At 43.9% G+C, this 18,309-nt stretch overlaps 2 protein-coding genes across 3 annotated transcripts in view; one reads left to right on the top strand and one right to left on the bottom strand.

Annotated features, from left to right (window-relative positions):
* Nucleotides 1-8,427, top strand: LOC117652812 (signal transducer and activator of transcription 5B-like). Of its 2 annotated transcripts, none has more exons than XM_034397927.1 (17): nucleotides 1-75; nucleotides 1,555-1,666; nucleotides 2,348-2,504; nucleotides 2,573-2,732; nucleotides 3,255-3,344; nucleotides 3,425-3,602; nucleotides 3,694-3,800; nucleotides 3,886-4,064; nucleotides 4,141-4,299; nucleotides 4,380-4,494; nucleotides 4,583-4,731; nucleotides 6,399-6,522; nucleotides 6,589-6,824; nucleotides 7,157-7,309; nucleotides 7,382-7,509; nucleotides 7,606-7,767; nucleotides 7,878-8,427. In XM_034397927.1, exons 3-17 carry the CDS (start codon nucleotides 2,377-2,379, stop codon nucleotides 8,132-8,134), a joined length of 2,325 nt encoding a protein of 774 aa, XP_034253818.1. In that variant the 5' UTR covers nucleotides 1-75; nucleotides 1,555-1,666; nucleotides 2,348-2,376; the 3' UTR covers nucleotides 8,135-8,427. The 2 variants fall into 2 exon arrangements, with proteins under 2 accessions (XP_034253818.1, XP_034253817.1); XM_034397926.1 differs by lacking the exon at nucleotides 1-75 and adding an exon at nucleotides 594-713 and having other exon boundaries at nucleotides 1,603-1,666.
* An 802-nt stretch (nucleotides 8,428-9,229) lies between these two features.
* The window catches only part of LOC117652817, a gene marked incomplete in the record, with an annotated part of 31,107 nt that continues 22,027 nt past the window's right edge, over nucleotides 9,230-18,309 (bottom strand). The window contains 6 exon segments of the mRNA XM_034397951.1: nucleotides 9,230-10,067; nucleotides 11,587-11,862; nucleotides 12,550-12,875; nucleotides 13,614-13,773; nucleotides 14,782-14,995; nucleotides 17,927-18,162. Of these exon segments, the coding sequence (XP_034253842.1) occupies nucleotides 9,840-10,067; nucleotides 11,587-11,862; nucleotides 12,550-12,875; nucleotides 13,614-13,773; nucleotides 14,782-14,995; nucleotides 17,927-18,162 (1,440 nt within the window).

Below are 18,309 nucleotides of genomic sequence, written 5' to 3'. Positions count from 1 at the left end.
CACTGGTCGCTGCCGAGACTCCGCGCCACTTCTGGCAACGCTGACGCAGTCTCTCACAAATCCCGAGTGGCCGAGGTATTACGCGACCCCTCGCCGGGCGCAGAGGTAGCGTCGTCGGCCGGCTGGCCGGCGCGCTCTGATAATCTCACAAACTATTTTAGGCCTTGCAAAGAAAAGCAGCTAGTTTCAACAAACTATTTTCAGCATGCACTGCAAACCTAACTGTCTACTTAGTACACACTCACAAATGCCTGTTTGCAAATGCACACTTCCAAACACATGCTTGTCCAAGTACACACTTTGCATGCTTGGCAAGTACACACTTACAAACGCCTATGCTTAGCGTGGAGTTACGAAGTACAGGGTGAGTTTCCTCAATGTGTCAATAATTTGCAGGCAGTTTGGGCATCCCTAGGGGACCATTTTTCGCCACTGAACTAGTGGGCGCAAACGTCTCGGTACGGAGAAAATTGATGTTTTGTAATTGGATTTTGCGCCTACGAGGTAGGCACCCGGTGCCATTGAGGGCGGCAGGACCTGTCGAGGGGGTGTCGCGGGACTAGCAGTTACTCGCGGGAGTGCCACTGATCTCGCGGAAGTATCTGAGGAATCCCGCCACCCTCGCAAAGACAGCCGTGAGATCCACTGTAACGGGGGCCACCATGACAGCCTCTTCAGACCCGCGGCAACCCCTCCCAAAAGACATTTGCAAGGTCCGTTGGCCACGGAGGGCGCTCTTGGCGGCTACCTTACTAACAGTTTTCATTTATTTTGCGTTGTATTTGAAACGATTCTACCTATATGTGTAATCATCCACCTACAGCTCTGAGGAACCCACGGCAATACTCTGTGTGGGTCTCACGCGTTTAGTTTCCAAATAGTTCCGTGCACCAAAATCATAGACAATCAACTATATCCATAGACCAACTGCTTCATGCCCGGCTGGGATCCATGTGTTACGCCGCTCCCTGATTGGTCGGTACCTTTCACTTCAACATTTCGAGGTTAAAAAATAAAAAGGCTGAAAAAATAAAGGCTGATTGCATTCAGCCTGTTCAAATCTATGTTTCTGGCTCTTGGTTTTTGAGTAAAGCTTGTTGGCAGGTCTTGATAGTACTTCGGGCGAACTTCGGGGGCACTTCGGCATCTCTTTGGGAAGATTTGCGGGAGAAACAGCGGTGGGGTCTGTGGAGCTGGCCGGGTGCATTCGAACACGCTCGGCACGGTGGAGGTGGAGGAAGATACGGTGGCGGCACGGGGCTGCCCAGCGTGGAGCATGTTTTGGAGCGAGGTAGGGTTTTTCTACCGCTCACGAGATGGCGCGCGCGACGCTAGACGGCTGGCTCGAACACCCGTCCGGCCTACCTGCGGTCCGGGCCGCGCACCCTTCCCGTCGCTGGACGGAGCTCAGCTTAGCCGGGACAGTGTGCGGGCAATCCCCGCCGGGTAGGCCTGGTAGGCCGTGTCTGGCAACCCAGCACCCAGCAGGCAGCCAGCCTGCTTTCACGACAGTATCCATCTTGCTTGCGTCGTGTCCGCGGTGCGGCTGTGCAGCTGCTCTGTACCAACCAGCTTCGTCCTCGTACCCTAATCTACCTGCAGGACGTGGGAGAGAGAAAGTGTCTGTGCTACGCCGTGGCCGCGAGCTCAAGAAACAGCGTTAGAGGTAAGTCCTGTGCGCGAAGAATTGCTTCGTATTATGCACTCCCAATTTCCTACACTCTCAGACTCGTATTGACTTTTTTCTCTCCATTTTTAACATTCAGTCCTTTGCTTACGTAGTTTTAAGCAGCAATGATATGTAGTATTTCCTTTGTAACCATGTACAATATTGTTCACTATAAAGACTCAATTGTCATCAATTAATGACAATTTTTTAAGTCAATTGCGTATTGACTCTTTGTCAATAGCAAATTGACTTTATGTCAATATAACGAACAAAATCCTTCATAAATATTGAGGAAATAGTACTTTTTATTGCTGTGTAAAATACTCTTTAACAAAGGACAAAAAGTCAATTTTTGTACGACCCGTTTTTCGGTGATACATGCGTGTACGATCATTTTTTTGGTGATGCGTTCGTGTACGACGTTTATTTTCGGTGATATATTTTGTATCGCCGAAAATTGGTGAGATGTCTCACCCTTTGAATTATAGTGTGGGTGCAAATCGTTTATGCCCTTTAGTAAGGGCATAGTTTGTACCTTACACGGTGCTCAACTTCCTCAGGTTTTAAGCGTCAAGTTTCTCTTTTGGATTCGACATTTGGAACCTCATGTTGGTAGCATATTTGAAATGTCCTGTATTGTTGCGGCTGGAATTCATAACAGTGCTGTGTTTTTTGCAGTGAACGGGCCGAGTGAATATCGTTCCGAAATGGCGCTGTGGGCCAAAGCACAATCACTCCCTGCTGAGGCACTACAGCAGGTTCGAGCCATTTACACTGACCGCTTTCCTATTGAAGTGCGTCATTTCTTAGCACCATGGATAGAAGAAAAAATGTGGTACGTGTTGACGCATTTCTTCAGTAACTTTTTTAGTCCGCAGTTTTCTAATTTAGTTTTGTTTGCAGGTGTTTGGAGATTGAGACACACAATCCTCATCATGAGCAGTATGCTGCAAGTATTGTGGCGGATTTGATCCACCTTCTCGAATCAAAGGCTAATTCCATGAATTCAGAGGACCTCTTAACATCAAAGTATAAACTGATGGACTTTGCTAATGCTGTCAAGGTACCTTTTATTAATTAACACATCGGAAACGGAGTCTGGTTTTTCCAGGAGCTTGTGCCTTTTACCATGGTACCTGCAGGAAAGAGATTGCAGGGAACTCACAGTGAATTTTCAAAAGTGTGCAGGTTCTTAATGTAAATGGATTCGTCTCGTAAAGACAAACCAAAATTGTCACCAAGTATTGTCGTGGGCTGAAATTGCGAATTAAGGAAGTACTATTGGAGCTTCAAAAGTGCCAAAAGTCGAGAAACTAAATCTACGCGGAAACTTCGCAAATACTTTTATTCTGTGTGTCCAACCCTTTGATATGTCACAACATTTTTTGTAATGTCTTATCTAGACAAATCCATTTTTGCACTGAAAAGTAAATTGGTATAATTTTGAAAATTCACTGTTAGTTGCCAGGAGCCCTCCCCCAAAAAAGCCCAATCTCTTGGACAAACCAGATTTCGTTTTCACTGTTAACTGTTGCTGTTTCACATGGACCTCGGAAATGTAACCATACCTTTGTCTTGTTTACAGCAACGCTATGCTCGAAGCCCTCTGGATTTGTTTCGGGTGGTGCGCCATTGCCTGAATTCAGAGTTAAAAGTAATACAGCAAGTAGAGAATGTAAGCTGTTTTTATCTCAACTGAAATGAACTAGCCCCTGTCGTTTCTACTTTGTTTATTGGTAGTTTTTCTCCTTCTAGGTTTCGATGGGCCCAATCACACCTGGAACTGGTTTAATGGTTGACGCAGCTGCTGAAATAGCACAGCAAGTAGATGTCCTACGGCATCGCACTACTGAAACTGGTACACTTCTTCGACAGATGGAACAGGAACAAGAGAATTTTGCCCTCCACTACCATGAGTGCACCAAGCTGAAAGGTATACAATTTCTTTGAGCGAGGTTGAATAATGAACATTCCAAGTCATGACTTTCAACTTTTTATTTATCATTCTTTTTTGCTTTTGGTAGCTCATCTTCAACACCTGCAATCACAGCTAATGAATCAACAAAATATAGAATTGGAAAAAACGGTTAGGCGCCAGAAGGATATTTCAGAACAAACTTTAAATCAAAAGGTACGTCTTGGATAGTGCACTTATATGCTTCTGCCCATTGCTCTTAGTTTCACTGAACTGTGCTGTTTTATATTTCGATCTTTAGGTTTCCAGTCTTCTTCGTCTCAGACTTCAGCTAGCTGATAAACTCTCAGAGTCAGTGACGCACCTTGTAACCTTGCAGTGCAGGGTGTTAGATGACGAATTGATTCGATGGAAAAGAGAGCAGCAGCTTGCAGGAAATGGGGCTCAGTTCAACAGTAATTTGGATTTTATCCAAGATTGGTATGGTAGTGTACTAGCCTGGTCAAACTGTCAGGTTAGTTTGTTAATGAACATGCACTAATTTTGTTTATTTCAGGTGTGAAAGTCTTGCTGAAATTATTTGGCTTAACCGCCATCAGATCAAAGAACTTGAGCGCTTGAAACAGAAGTTTCCATTGGAGCCACCAGGTGTTGTAGATGTTTTGCCAAATTTAAATATAAAAGTAACTGAGCTTCTTTCATCTTTAGTCACAAGGTAATTTCAAAATTACTTCAGATCATAACTTCTCCTTACTATAAACTTGAAATCGGTCTAAAATGAAACGTTTGCTGTAGCACTTTTATTATAGAAAAGCAGCCTCCACAAGTTATGAAAACCAACACTAGATTTACATCTACTGTTCGCTTACTGGTTGGAGGGAAACTGAATGTTCACATGACCCCACCCCAGGTAAAATGACGTGAACCTCCTCTTTTTCTCTCTCTCTCTTGTTTTTCTATGGTAGGGGAGTTAATGGATTCTTTACTGTCCTCTGTAGGTTAAGGCAACGATCATTAGTGAAGCTCAAGCAAACGCTCTTCTTAAAAACGATATAGTCGCTAAAGGAGAAGCCGGTGGTCAGATTTTGAACAACACCGGAACAATGGAGTACCATCAGGCTACACGTCAACTGTCAGTCAGTTTCAGGTATAGTACTTAGCCAAACTGCTTTCAACTCGGAGAGTGCACTGGTAAAACTAGCATGGTGGATTCCGCACGTGGTGGTACGGTCAATGAATCCACACTGGTGAAACTAAAGCGTAGTATTACCCTCAGTTTTCAAGAGTAATCAGTTTATGCTTGAAATCAAACATAACAGACTCACCGACCAAGATTGCCCCTATCTAAATGCATGTGGGAATGCTTCATTTCAAGCGTAACGTCTTCAACTTAACTGTATGCTTGACTCAAGCATAGATTTACGCTTTAGTTCTACCAGTGCAGAAAGCGGAAGAAGGGAATGATTTGATTTATCTCCAAATTGAGTTTTTATTGAGTTATTATGCCTTAGAATAGTTTACATTATTGCACCAAATTATTTGACTCAATTCCTAGCAGTCAAAAAGAAAATCCAGATAGAAAAAAATATATCTCAATTCGACCCGTTTTCTGCTCTTAATTTAGCGGAAAATGGAAACAACTCAACCGTATTCAGCATGACTATTGAAAATGTTGTCCATGAGAGATAATTCAAAATTTGTTTTTATGAATCTGTAAAAGGAATCAATAAGTCAACTTAATCCATCTTCTTTTTAGGAACTGTGTTTCCTATTTTGACGGGAAGTTGTGAGTTACAGAAAACCTCTCCGGAGTGACCTGACAATTTTCATGTTTACCTCAACATCTTAGCTTATGCTTCTTGAGCTTGTTATCATCTAAAGCATTCATTCGATTAGATTTAGTTTTCCCTGCCAACATTTTTTGTTTCTCCTGAGAAATGGTCAAAGTGGAGCTATCCCCTTTTTCCAGTTCCTGGGTAAATTGCTGTGAAGATTTGACCATGCCCAAGGGGAACACTACTAACGTGGAGGTCATTTCGACCCAAGGGGAAAGAACTGCAAAAAAAATGTGCATCGAAATTCATTAGCCATCTTGAACTTAAGTCCAATTTCTTCAAAACTAACGAATTTTTTTCGAAATTCATGGAAATTTCACAATTACTAGTGACGTTCATAGCGAAATTCAAGGAAACTTACCTGAAATTCAATGAAGTTTACAAAAATACATTTGGAATTAAAAAATTTTGTGCACTGAAATCCAAAGTTATTCTGTTTTTTCTTGACCCATCATTATGAGCTCGAAAATGGTCCCAAGCCGTGACCCTTTCTTTCATTTTTATTATCTCTTTTGATCTCAAGATGTTTGATGTCAGGTTGACTTTTCTGTTTTCCTTGGTCGATTAATGATGCGATCATAGCACACTGAATCATCTCAAAGGCTTATCGAGGGCCTTTCTTTTATCATGGGCCAAACGTGGTCTAGTATGTGTGCGGAGTTAGCTGCGTTGGTATCACTGGTAAAACTAAAGCGTAATTGTACGCTTCATTCAAGCGTACAACTACGCTTCAAGGCTGTACGCCCTTCTTGAAGCGTAACTACGCTTCAAGGCAATTCCCCCATGCATTTAGATAGGAAGAAAGGAGCGCCTGAACTCTTGTACGCTTGAAGAATTGCGTACTGGCTGTACGCTTAACGAAGGGCGTAATAGTACGCCTTGGTTTTACCAGTGTATTTTCACTGTCGTTTGCTATCCTAGTTTCTAAAATAATGTTTTGTTATTTAATAACGAACTGAACTAAATATTTTTTGTTCAGAAACATGCAACTGAAGAAGATAAAGCGGGCCGAGAAAAAAGGAACTGAGTCAGTAATGGATGAAAAATTTTCACTCCTGTTCCAATCTCAATTTTCAGTTGGTGGTGGCGAACTTGTTTTCCAGGTAAGTCTGGTCGTTGCTATGGTCTTGCTCTTTGCAATGCTCGAATTTCATGTTTCTGTTTTTCAGGTGTGGACCCTATCTCTTCCTGTTGTGGTCATTGTACATGGAAACCAGGAGCCTCATGCGTGGGCCACTGTCACTTGGGACAATGCTTTTGCGGAACCGGGGCGCATTCCTTATGCTGTACCTGATAAAGTCTCGTGGTGCCGCGTAGCGGAAGCACTCAACATGAAATTCCACTCTGCCACTGGAAGACCTCTTTCAGAAGCAAATTTGTGTTTCCTTGCAGAAAAGGCGTTCGGGTAAATACTCACATCATTTTCCATAGGATCAGAGTGGGGGGAAATCGAACTCTGCAGGAGCGGGGGCAAATAGCACACCCCTTTTTTTAGAACTATTTTGAATTGTTTCATATTCCTTCTGACCAGGAAATACGCCGTGCTAGGAATAATTACTTTGTGCTTAAGCATATTAGTGTTAGTAAGTCTCAAAATAAGGGACCCGTCTAAAAGTGGGGCCTGTGATTTTTCCCCACCCCCCGGTGTTCGGTTCTTCCCCGCACTGACTCCAGTCCATGTACTGATTGCAAGCTGTGAGAACTTGAAGGATGACCTTCCCATAAACTTGTTTTCAGAAACCCAAATATGTCAGATCTTCAAAACCAGATGCTTACATGGTCACAATTTTGTAAGGAAGCACTCCAAGACCGCAGCTTCACATTTTGGGAATGGTTTTATGCTGTCATGAAACTCACAAGAGAACACTTACGAGGGCCTTGGATGGATGGGTAAGTCAAACTGCAATTATTGTTTCTAAGAATTTGTGGATAGGTTTTAAATTGAGTCTTTGGTCCATCTAGGCTCATTTTGGGGTTCATCCGAAAGAAACAGGCACAGGACATGCTTGTTGCAACCAATACGACCAGCACATTCCTTCTACGATTCTCAGATTCAGAACTTGGTGGCATTACCATAGCATGGGTCGGAGGTATGTCAAAACAAATTTTAAATGGCAATTCCGTCCAAGCAATGTAGCAATGAGAGAAACTTTGTTTTTCATCTTTTCTTTCATTCTTTTTTTCAGATGGAGAGTTCGGTTCTCAGGTGTTCATGTTGCAACCTTTCACTCACAAGGACTTTGCCATCCGCAGTTTGCCAGACCGCATTGCCGATTTGCAACATCTTGTTTACCTTTATCCTGACATCCCCAAAGACCAGGCTTTTAGCAAGTACTACACACTACTTGGTACGTAAAAGCACTAAATAACCGCTCGCTCATTAATTTGCTCCAGCAGTGTGGTTCAGCTTTTGCTTCTTCCACTCATTTAATTGCTTCTTTTCCTTCCCATCCTACAGATGATCAGCCAACTTCTAACAATGGTTACGTGAAACCTTTCTTGGTGACCCATGTTCCTGGCTGGGGAGGACCTGGCCCATGCTCCACTCCCAGTAACCCAAACACCCCACCCCACATGTTCCAAGCTCCATCCCCCGAGGCAGGTTCGGCCAGAGACACTCCTTCTGTGGCCAGTCATGTTTCCGACTCGGTGTACGGGTCCGTGGACTATGATCAATTTCCACAACAGTTCCCTCAGCTCTGGGCATACACATAAATAGACCTGGATCCATAGACCTGTCGTAGACCTGGATCAAAGACTTAAGTTGCTGATTAAAGAGTGACTGTCACGTTTGATGACAGTCTGGGCATCATCAACTTTCCTACAAATAGTACCGAACCAATTGGTACCCTACATTATTGCCTCCTTGTATGTACGCGGTAGTGTTGGATGCATATTCATAAAGTTCCTCCTTATGCGTGACGATACAATGTATCGCTAGTCTTTTGTAGTTTCTCTGTGTAAATAAGTTTTTTTTATTATTATTAAAAGTTATGTGTCCCCAGTTTCATGAGGCTTTTTATTTTTCACTTATCTCTATCAAGAACAATGCATGTTGCACACTTTTATGCTTCAATTAACATTTTGTCTTTAATCATTGACGTTTCTGCGCATTGATAGAAATTCGTTTAAAAAACTTAGCACATTTCTTAACACATATTTGATTATGATGTTTTCAATACTTATCAAATTTCACTAAATCATTCAAATCAACTTCGTGAAAACAAAGATTTCGTAAAATAGTTTTTTGTTTTTTCGAAATTTTGAAAAATTGTCATATGTACGCATTTGCAAATAGGACGCATCAAAGTACTTAACATCACCTTGAATTAATCTATTCGTCTTAAAAAGGTGGACAGAAAGTAAGATTAGAGCCAAGAGGTCGTACTCAAAATGGCGCTATCGCGGGCCATTAAGTGCAGAAGAACACCTTTTATTTTTTTCTCTGCTGTTTTGCAGAGGCCAAATATAAAAAAATTCGGGTTGTGGACCACTGTCCTTTCTTTAAAAGATAAATCTCATGGACAAATCCGGACTGGGTAGGTTGAATTAAGTCAACAGAGTTCAAGTTAAGTTGTCAGAGGTTTTTTTTTCAAACTTTGAGTTCTAAGGTTTTTGGGCCGAGCAGAAAAGTTTGCCCTTTTTTTAAAAAAGCTCTTTCACTACTTAATGAGACCCCTAAAAAATTGCGCCAACTCCGAGAGATCGATTTTGGGGTCTCACGTGACTTGCGATAGGGCAAAGTATGCCAGTTGCAGGCGACTCTCTCGATACGATCAAGGGACATACTACTGAAATAAAACTCAAGGATACATGGAAACACAATTTAATGCAGTCGGAAGCACTTCTACAGCAAGAAGTATACAGATTCTCCAATTCAAACGAACAACAATGAAAAATTATTCAGTACTTTCATCATGAGAAAAGTTAATTGGTTGAACAATTGAGATATTAAAAGGTCCTAAAATGACATTACAATACATGCCCAGTGTGTGGATAAAAGACGCACTAGCGTCCCAGCGCCTTGCCAGAGGCCACCGCTTAAAGGCAAACAACTTTAATATTGTAGGAGAAAAAGACTCCATAAACCGGATCGACGCCTACGCGAGGCCTTCAATGTTCGCGAGGCACAGTGCAGGTGACAAACACTCTCATCCCAGGGCGACATCTCGTTGAAAAGAATGTGACAAAACGTTACGTTCCTTTAAGCATTGTGTCCCGTTCGTTTGGACGTGCATCAGCCATAAATTAGCTTATTCACGTCAACGAACGTGACACAATGCGCAAGGGAACGAGACATTTTGTCACATTCGTTTCAACGCGATGTCGCGCTCCTGGAATGAGAGCGCAGAGTGACTGCCAGGTGGCCGGTACACTGATCGAGTCTTCCACGAAGGTGGCAGCGCAACTGAGGGTTAGTCTAGTCGCTGTCGTCGTCATCGCTCTCGTCGTCGGTGGGGACCGGGTCCTCGTCCTCGCAGTCGGAGAGCGCTTGGCAGGCAGGATCGTCGCAGCGCTGCGGCTCTTCGTCCTCCAAGCCCCCCCACCCCAGGTTGCGGCGTGCCGTCGTCACGCCCTCCTTCTGGACGCTCAGGGCGGGCCGCGCGTCGCGCAGCGCCACCAGGGCGGCACGACCCAGCCGCGTCAGCTGCAGGCAGAGAAAGCGTCAGGCACACCGTTAGAAAAAAAATAAATCATGGCAGAGTTTGGAGAACTTGTTGTCGATAAGAACATCTCATTAAGGTGAAACATGTGGCTGTTTCACATTTTTTAAATACTTGTGTCGGTTGTCTCAATTTAGGGGTCAAAGTTCCTTTCTGTAACATAAACTCATGCCCTAAGACTAGGGCCCGAAATCCTTAGTTAGTTTCTGAGTTAAGGAGGTTTACGTAAACTTTCAGTCGTTTCTCCCAAATTCCCCTCACGACAAAGGACTAAGCACCCAGTCTTCAGATTCAGGTAATTTTATCTATTTTTACATAGGAAAGGATAGCGTTGCCCGTTTTTTAATAACTGCCTTAGTTTTCCTAAAAACCACAAACAACACCAAAATGGGGCAAAATTTCTTAAATTTGACGAAAAATAAGAGAAGGCCTAGTAAAACAGGTTATTTAGCCTCTTCTTGATTGATATCTTCAAATCTGCCAACGATATCTTTTTCCTATGCAAAAATAGATAAAATTGCCAGAATCTGAAGACTGGATAGCTAATCCTTTGTCGTGAGGAGAAATTGGGAGAAACGACTAAAAGTTAACATAAACCTTCATAACTCAGAAAGTAACATGGTAGTTGGTGCCCCTAACTTGGGAAATACATTCATCTTATAGTGCTTGAATTTTGACGACAAAATTATCTTCCTGTGACAAATATCTCTGGGACATGATAGTTTAACTTAACAGTAGTATCCTTGAGCAAATGCCAAGATCTCAAATGTTTCCAGTTAGAGTAAGTTTCCAGCAGAAACAGTCCTAAAAACTTTTTTTTAACCAATGCTTCCGGGGATTACTACCAATGGAGTAAGGAGCGCTCTTCCTGGGATTTTCAAATTTATTATTTACAGTGCATGTGTTCAAATGAATTAGAGACGACGGATGTGCAACGGACGTGTAACTCCTTTCGTGTTTGAGTTACGTCACAGTGTTCGAATTTGTCCGCACGAATTGCGATTCTGTGAATAGTTTGTCCGTTTAAGTTCGCATGCTCAAAATGGGTATATTTCCACGACTCTTGAAACGGAAGGGAGAAGAACACAAGTAAGCGCACAACTTCTGTCCCCTCGCCTGAAGCGGCGGTTCAAGGGGCAGCCCTTTACCCTCTCCTCAGGCGAGGGGACGGAGTTGTGCACTTACTTGTGTTCTTCTTCCTTCCGTTTCGAAATGCACGGAAATACCCTACTGTGAGCGATAACCTTTCAAGATATTGAAACACGTTTAGCGTACACACACTGCAGATGAGTACACTCAAACGAGAGTGTGCTTAGATGAGTACACTCCAACGAGAGGGTGTTCGTGAGCACACGCTGAAGAAAGTGAACTCGTCAGTACACGCTGACGAGAGTGTACTCGTCAGTACACGCGGACGAGAGTGTACTCGTGAGTACCCGCTAAAGAGAGTGTACCAAGTACACTGTTGAGCTTGCAGAGAAGTTCGAAGCGTGTGCGGCCCACCTGGACGTTCATAAGCCGCAGCTTCCGCAGTTTGGGTAGCAGACCCGCGGCAAGCCCCTGCAGCACGGTGCAAGGCACGCGCACGTCAGACAGCCACAGCACCTCCAGGCGGCTCAGGCGCAGGTCTAGCAAGGCTGCCAGGTCCCGCGGCGCGTCAGGCGCGCCATTGGACATGTGGTCAACGGTGGGCTGGTCGCTGTCGGAGTCGAAGGCCAGCCAGAGGCGCGTGAGCAGCGGGAAGGAGTCTGCTACCATCTCCACCAGGCCTCGATGAGCCTGCGGACACACGTCAAGCCAGTACATCAGCTAAGCTTCCATCTTGAAAGAGAATACTCTTTCGAGTATTAGTGACTATGCTCCCTGGAAGTCCCGAATTACTAAAAGATCGTGTCATCGTACACTGTAACTGCACAAAAAAGTTTGTACTAAGGACGACATTTGTATTACGAAGCATCCTTTTGTATGACGAGAAAACACGGTGTAGTTGTATTAAACTATTTTCTAGTACTAATTAACTGTGCTTTATTACAAAACTTTTCTTTGTATTACAAAAGAAATAGGGTATTTCGGAGGAGCTCTGGCCCGGAAGAAGAAAAAAAACGGAAGTTAGAAATGGCAGTTTTTATGAGAAATATACGCTGCGGATTAGCCCCAGACCTCATCCGCAGCGCATATTTCTCATAAAAACTGCCATTTCTAACTTCCGTTTTTTTCTTCTTCTTCTTCCGGGCCAGAGCTCCTTCTAAATACCCTAATACTCGCACACTGAGAAAACCTGTACAAACTATTTCGGGCCTTACAAACAAAAGTAGTTTGTATGTATGAAGCTTACAAACAAAACACTTCGTAATTTACGAACTATTTCTTCGTATAACAAAGTATTTTAGTTTGTTATATGTATGCTCAAAATACTTCGTAAGGTTTTAAGAGTGCAGTGTAGCCTTTTGCAGATTGGCTGTGTACCTGGAAGGCGAGCGTCACACTCATGTTGACGATGTTGCGCGCCAGCGGGAAGGTCGCCAGCGCCCTGCGCACGTCGGCGTGGTCCTGGGTGCCCAGGTCGATGAGGTGCAGCGCGGTGAGGCCCGTCAAGTCGTTGAGGAGGCCGCGCACCAGCCAGAGGGCCGGCACCTCCACCGTCTCGAGAAGCGGGCAGCGGCGCAGCGCCGGCACCACACCCGCCTCGGGCTCGCGGAACGCCCACTTGCAGAAGTCCATCAGGCGAGACTTGACCTGGAAAATGGTGAGAGTGTCCTCGCTGGGGCGCAGCAGCTCCAGCAGCACCTCCCCTGCAACAAGCGACGCGTTTCTGTTTAACACGTGCACTGGTAAAACTAAAGCGTTGTATTACCCACTGTTTTAAGCGTAATCAGCTTACGCTTGAAATCAAGCGTAGGCTCATCCTCCAAGAGTTTCCCTATCTAAATGCATGGGAGAATTTCTAGCCTATGCTTGATTTCAAGCGTAACGTCTTCAAGCGTAACTTTATGCTTGACTCAAGCATAGAGTTACGCTTTAGTTTTACCAGTGTTGTTTCTTTAAAAGGCAGTCTCGTCCTGTACCCTTTTTCAGAGGGGTTTTACCCCTTCTTTTGATTACGATGATTTTTTAAAAGATAATGCTTAGACACAAACGATAAAAACCAAATGACAGAACGGAGTTTTTACAACATTTAAAAAAAACAAAATTTGTTTTGTCTTTAGTTGCACTTTCAGACTCGTATTGACTTTTTCCTCTCCATTATTGACATTTTGTCCTTTGCTTAAGTAGTTTTTAAACAGCAATAAGTATTTCCTTTGGAACTATGAACAATATTCTTCACTATAAAGACTAAATTGTCATCAATTATTGACTATTTTCTAAGTCAATTGCGTATTAACTCTTTGTCAATGGCAAATTGGCTTTAAGCCAATATAACGAACAAAATCTTACATAGATAATGATGAAATAGTACTTTTTATTGCTGATTTAAAAAAAAACTCTTTAACAAAGGACAAAAAGTCAATAGCAGTCTGAGAGTGGCATACCAGTGACGTCGGAGCCCACGAGCAAATGGGGCACGCCCCTGACCGAGCCGTCTGCGTCGTACGTCCTGACCACGGCGTCGCCCAGGCGCAGCTCCCGCAGCCCCAGGCCGTCGATGAAGTGCAGCAGGGCCACGTCGTCGATCCGAGGCAACTGCAGCACCTGGAGAAAGAACCACAGCGGAAAGCGGCGTTGCAGGTTAGGTTTACGTTCTGTCAGGAGTGATCAGGAGATAAGGTAAGAGCTTGTTCCGTTTGCCGACTGTCACACTGGGAGGTGAAAGGGGCCATCAAGAAGGAACGCTGGGGCGGGGGGGGGGGGGGGGTACAGTATACACGCTAACTGACGCATACGTCCAGTGCATAGGGGATAGGGAATTTTCTGCATCAGGAAGCGTGTACATGGCATGTATGCACTAGTTAGTGCATGCTTGGCAGGCATGCGCTACCTACAGCGTGCTTGCAGGCATGCTCCAGTTAGAGCATACAATGTACGCTTTTTGATTTGTAGAGTAAATCTGCACTGACAGGATTGTCTTGTATCTGCTCAGGAAGTTGGGATTACATATTCTTAAAGGACGCGTCGACTTGAAATTCGAATCGATTCCTGGGCATGGTTCAGAAAATTGAATTGATGCCGAAGTATTAATTTGAACAGTGAATCGATTCCAAAGTACGTAATAATCTCAAATTTGAATAGATTCCAAGGTGTTCATTTGAAGTTTGAACCGATTCCGAGGTGCGGATTGCACTGTTAAAAATTGTTGTTTTAAAACAACAACACAATTACCAACCTCGACAACGCTGTTGTTTGTGAACAAGTTTGCTTGTTTTAAAACGACGAATTCGTTGCTAATTATTTTTATGACTTATGCTGTTTCAAAACAATATTTTGCTGCGTACAAACAACCCGGACAATCTAAGAAGTGGTTACTGCGGGGTAACCGGGTCTCTACTAGGTCTGTGACCTAATCGGCAATAAAAATTGATGCAAATAAGGCTGTCTACCGGTTTACAAACATCTTGTGGACGAACGACGCAACTCGTTAGTAAACAACGAAAGTCATTTGAAAACAACTTTGATCGCTAAGAGAATTAGCAACATATTTACTGCTAAATTACAACATAATTTTTTACAGTATGGTCGGCTGGAATCCAATGTTGATCTCACCTGAAGGTGGCCGCGGTAGTGCTCCAGCACGCGGCGCAGCTTGTCCGAGCCGTAGCCGTGCAGGCCGGCGATCTCCGTCCACTGGAGCTCCAGGGCGCGCACGCGGCGCGTGTGGCGCAGCAGGTTGACGGGCGGCCACGAGTGGATGATGCGCAGTGTGCCCAGGGCGGGCGCCACGCGCAGCACGCCGTACCCCGCGTCCCGGCCCAGCGCCCTGGCGGCAAAGCATGCTTACACTGTGAGAAAAAAAAGTACAGAAAAAGTACGGAACATGTCTCGTCAATGCCTGGACCGTCCGTACTTGCCAACAAAGGAACTTCCGTACTTTTTTTCCGTAACCGTTTTGGGTTCATATGGAGCAAGTACGGATGTTCCATACTTTTCTCCACGGGTACCTCCGTACTAAATTTTTCTGTACCATTTCCGTACCGAAGTCCGGCATTTTTCAGTGTAGCTATTGAGCAAAAAGTGGACACTGATAAAAATTTAGTCGTAACTTCACGGGAAAAACGGTTCCTGGTTTTCCTAGGAACTCCCTGGAAATCGCCTATGCCTTCATCATTGGCTTCCTGGGAAAACCAGGTTCAGTTTTTACCGTGTTACCAACAAGATTTGTTTTGGGGAAATGTAAAAAAAATGTCGTAAATAAATAAAACTTATGCTGTTAAATTTAATATCATCAAGTCTTTACAAGAATGTTGTAGCCCTCGGTGCTGTTTCCTGATAATTCGATAGTAATAAAATCATGCTTGTAGCATTTATGTCGGTGTCATCATGATGAAATTTAACAAGAGGCTTGTAACCTGACAACAATGTATGTTTTAAAATTGCACTAAGTCTATTTCTTCAAAAAACCTGTTCAACAACATCACAACTGTTTTCAATCCTGATCACATTGTTAATTGACATGGCAGTTGTTATAAAACAAACGTGCTGTCTATGGATGGGTTTCCCGTTCAGAATCAAAACAATACTGTTGTTATTTAACAGCATTACTGTAGGCGACTGTAGGTGATTGTGTTGTAATATTAGAGTGGATTTTTAACAGTGGAGCTTGTTACAAACTTGTAACAACATTATAACAGTCCACCTCCAAAAACAAGTCATTGACCAACAACAAGTATATTAATCAAAAAAGGTTTTGTAATGGCTGCGACAAACATTGATCGAGTACTCTTGTCGCTAGATTTATTTTTCATGGTTCAACTTAGTAATTTCCCCATGTCTTAGAAGAACAAAATAGATGATGATTCCAATATTACTCATTACTCATCATTTCTTTTATAGAGCCGATAATGGCGGATGTTTGCTCATAAATTGTATTGTTGATGGTGATAACAACAATTTAAATTGACGCTTTCGAGATTCAAAGACGTTAGTGTCGCTTTGGTTCATGATGACATTCAATGTTCGGAGTCATTATAGACACGCAGCGTTTAAATAATAAAAATGGGTCTTGTTTACACGCAGCGTGTATATAATATATAAACACCTTATTTTCACGCAGCGTGTCCCCAAAGGCCCAGTTTTATTTTTTACAGCAGGAAAAGTTTTGCTGCGTGAAAATAATTTTTGGCTTTTTTTTAAACGCTGCGTGTCTCCAAGGCACCAAAAAATTATTGGCACGCAGGATTGTAAAAAGTCTTCCGACCGGCGACTGAGTCCGGCATGGCGGCGGTGGGTGAGTGGGTCCGTGCTTGCAGGGGAAATTTTTTTGGGCCCGGGTTCGAGACTCACCTTTTTCTAAAAAAATTTCTGCGTGTCAATAATAAAAACCCGGTGTTGTTTCAACGCTGCGTGTTTATAAAAAATTTCACACGTAATTTACACGCAGCGTGTCTGCAAGCCCCAGTTTTATTATTTACACGCAAAAATTTTTTTGAAAAAAAGGCGAAGTCTCGCCCCCGGGGCCCAAAAAATTCCCGTACAAGCACAGACCCCTCATCCACCAAGCAGGGATCCTTACTTAACTCAACATTTAACTAACACTGCTGTCATAACGTAACATAAGACAATGTTCGCTATAGGTTAAGGGTACGGACTTACGAAAGTACTTGCAAAAGTATATCCACACAAATTCGAGACATAAAAAAATAACTTACCCTTTTGAAAAGATATTAGAAGTTAAGGGTAATAACTTTAACTCTTATGATAAAGTTATGATGCCCTTATGAGGTAAGTTAAGGGTCCCTGCCACCAAGCCGCCATGCCGGACTCAGTCGCCGTCGGAAGATTTTTACAATCCTGCGTGCCAATAATTTTTTTGGGGTCTTGAAGACACGCAGCGTTTAAATAAAAGCCAAAATATTATTTGCACGCAGCAAAACTTTTCCTGCGTGTAAATAATAAAACTGGAATTTCAGACACGCTGGGGTAAATAACATGTGAATTTATTATAAACACGCAGCGTTGAACAACACCCGGTTTTTTATTATTGACACGCAGAAATTTTTTGAGAAGAAGGTGAGTCTCGAACCCGGGCCAAAAAAATTCCCCTGCAAGCACGGACCCCCTCACCCACCAAGCCGCCATGCCGGACTCAGTCCCGGTCGGAAGATTTTTACAATCCTGCGTGCCAATAATTTTTGGTGCCTTGGAGACACGCAGCGTTTAAATAAAAGCCAAAATATTTTTGCACGCAGGAACATTTTTTCCCCATGGCCACCGTGGGGACGTCTGAGGGAAAAATCCTGCGTGTCAATAATTTTTTTCTGTTTTGTGCACGCTGCGTGTACATTAAGTCCAATTTTTTTATTTAAACGCTGCGTGTATATAATATTAGTCTTCAATGTTACGGAATGACTACATTTTCACTCATCTGATGGTTTCTGTACAACCATACTTTAAGGAGGCTGATTCTCCTGAACCGTGTACGGACAAAAGACCCTTTCAGTCACCGCCGTGTGGAGAACAAAAGTAATCAAAAAGTAGGAACTAGTTGCGCGCCACCTAGCGGCGACTGTTGAGAACTTCGTCCAGACCTACGCTTGTGACCAATCAGGGTTCAGCTTTTGCCAGTTTACAGTAACCGCCGCTAGATGGCGCGCTACTGGTTCCAGAATTTTTCGATTACTTTTGTTCTTCACGCGGCGATGCCTGAAAGGTTTCACTAAGATTTCGGAGTGCGGTGGTCAGGTTACCTTACCTTTTGATGGCTGCCTCGCGGTCCAGCATGCCCATCATGGAGCGGCCCCCCCTCTCCACGGCCGCGTCTGCACTGGGCTTCCTCTCCGGGAAGGTTACGTGCTGCCAGGCGGCGGGGTCGCGCGCCACGACGCGCAGCACGCGGTTCACTTGGCCCAGCCGCACCAGGTCGTACGGGCCCAGCAGCGCACACAGCGTCAGGAGCAGCTCCTTGGGCAGCGCGGGCAGACCCAGCGCCTGTAACGTGCCGAGCGTCAGAAACGGGGGGAAACAACTACCGCAGAAGGAGGCCACAGAAAGTTCGGCTGAATGTTAGGTCAGGCTTCGGCGCGAAAGTGTTAGGGGAGCGATTCTCACGTTTCGGGGTAGTTTCGTTTCTTCTGA

The sequence above is a fragment of the Thrips palmi genome, unplaced genomic scaffold, assembly GCF_012932325.1.
Source record: "Thrips palmi isolate BJ-2018 unplaced genomic scaffold, TpBJ-2018v1 HiC_scaffold_7, whole genome shotgun sequence".
NCBI classification, from domain to species: domain Eukaryota; kingdom Metazoa; phylum Arthropoda; class Insecta; order Thysanoptera; family Thripidae; genus Thrips; species Thrips palmi.
This window is presented reverse-complemented; position numbering and strand designations above follow the sequence as displayed.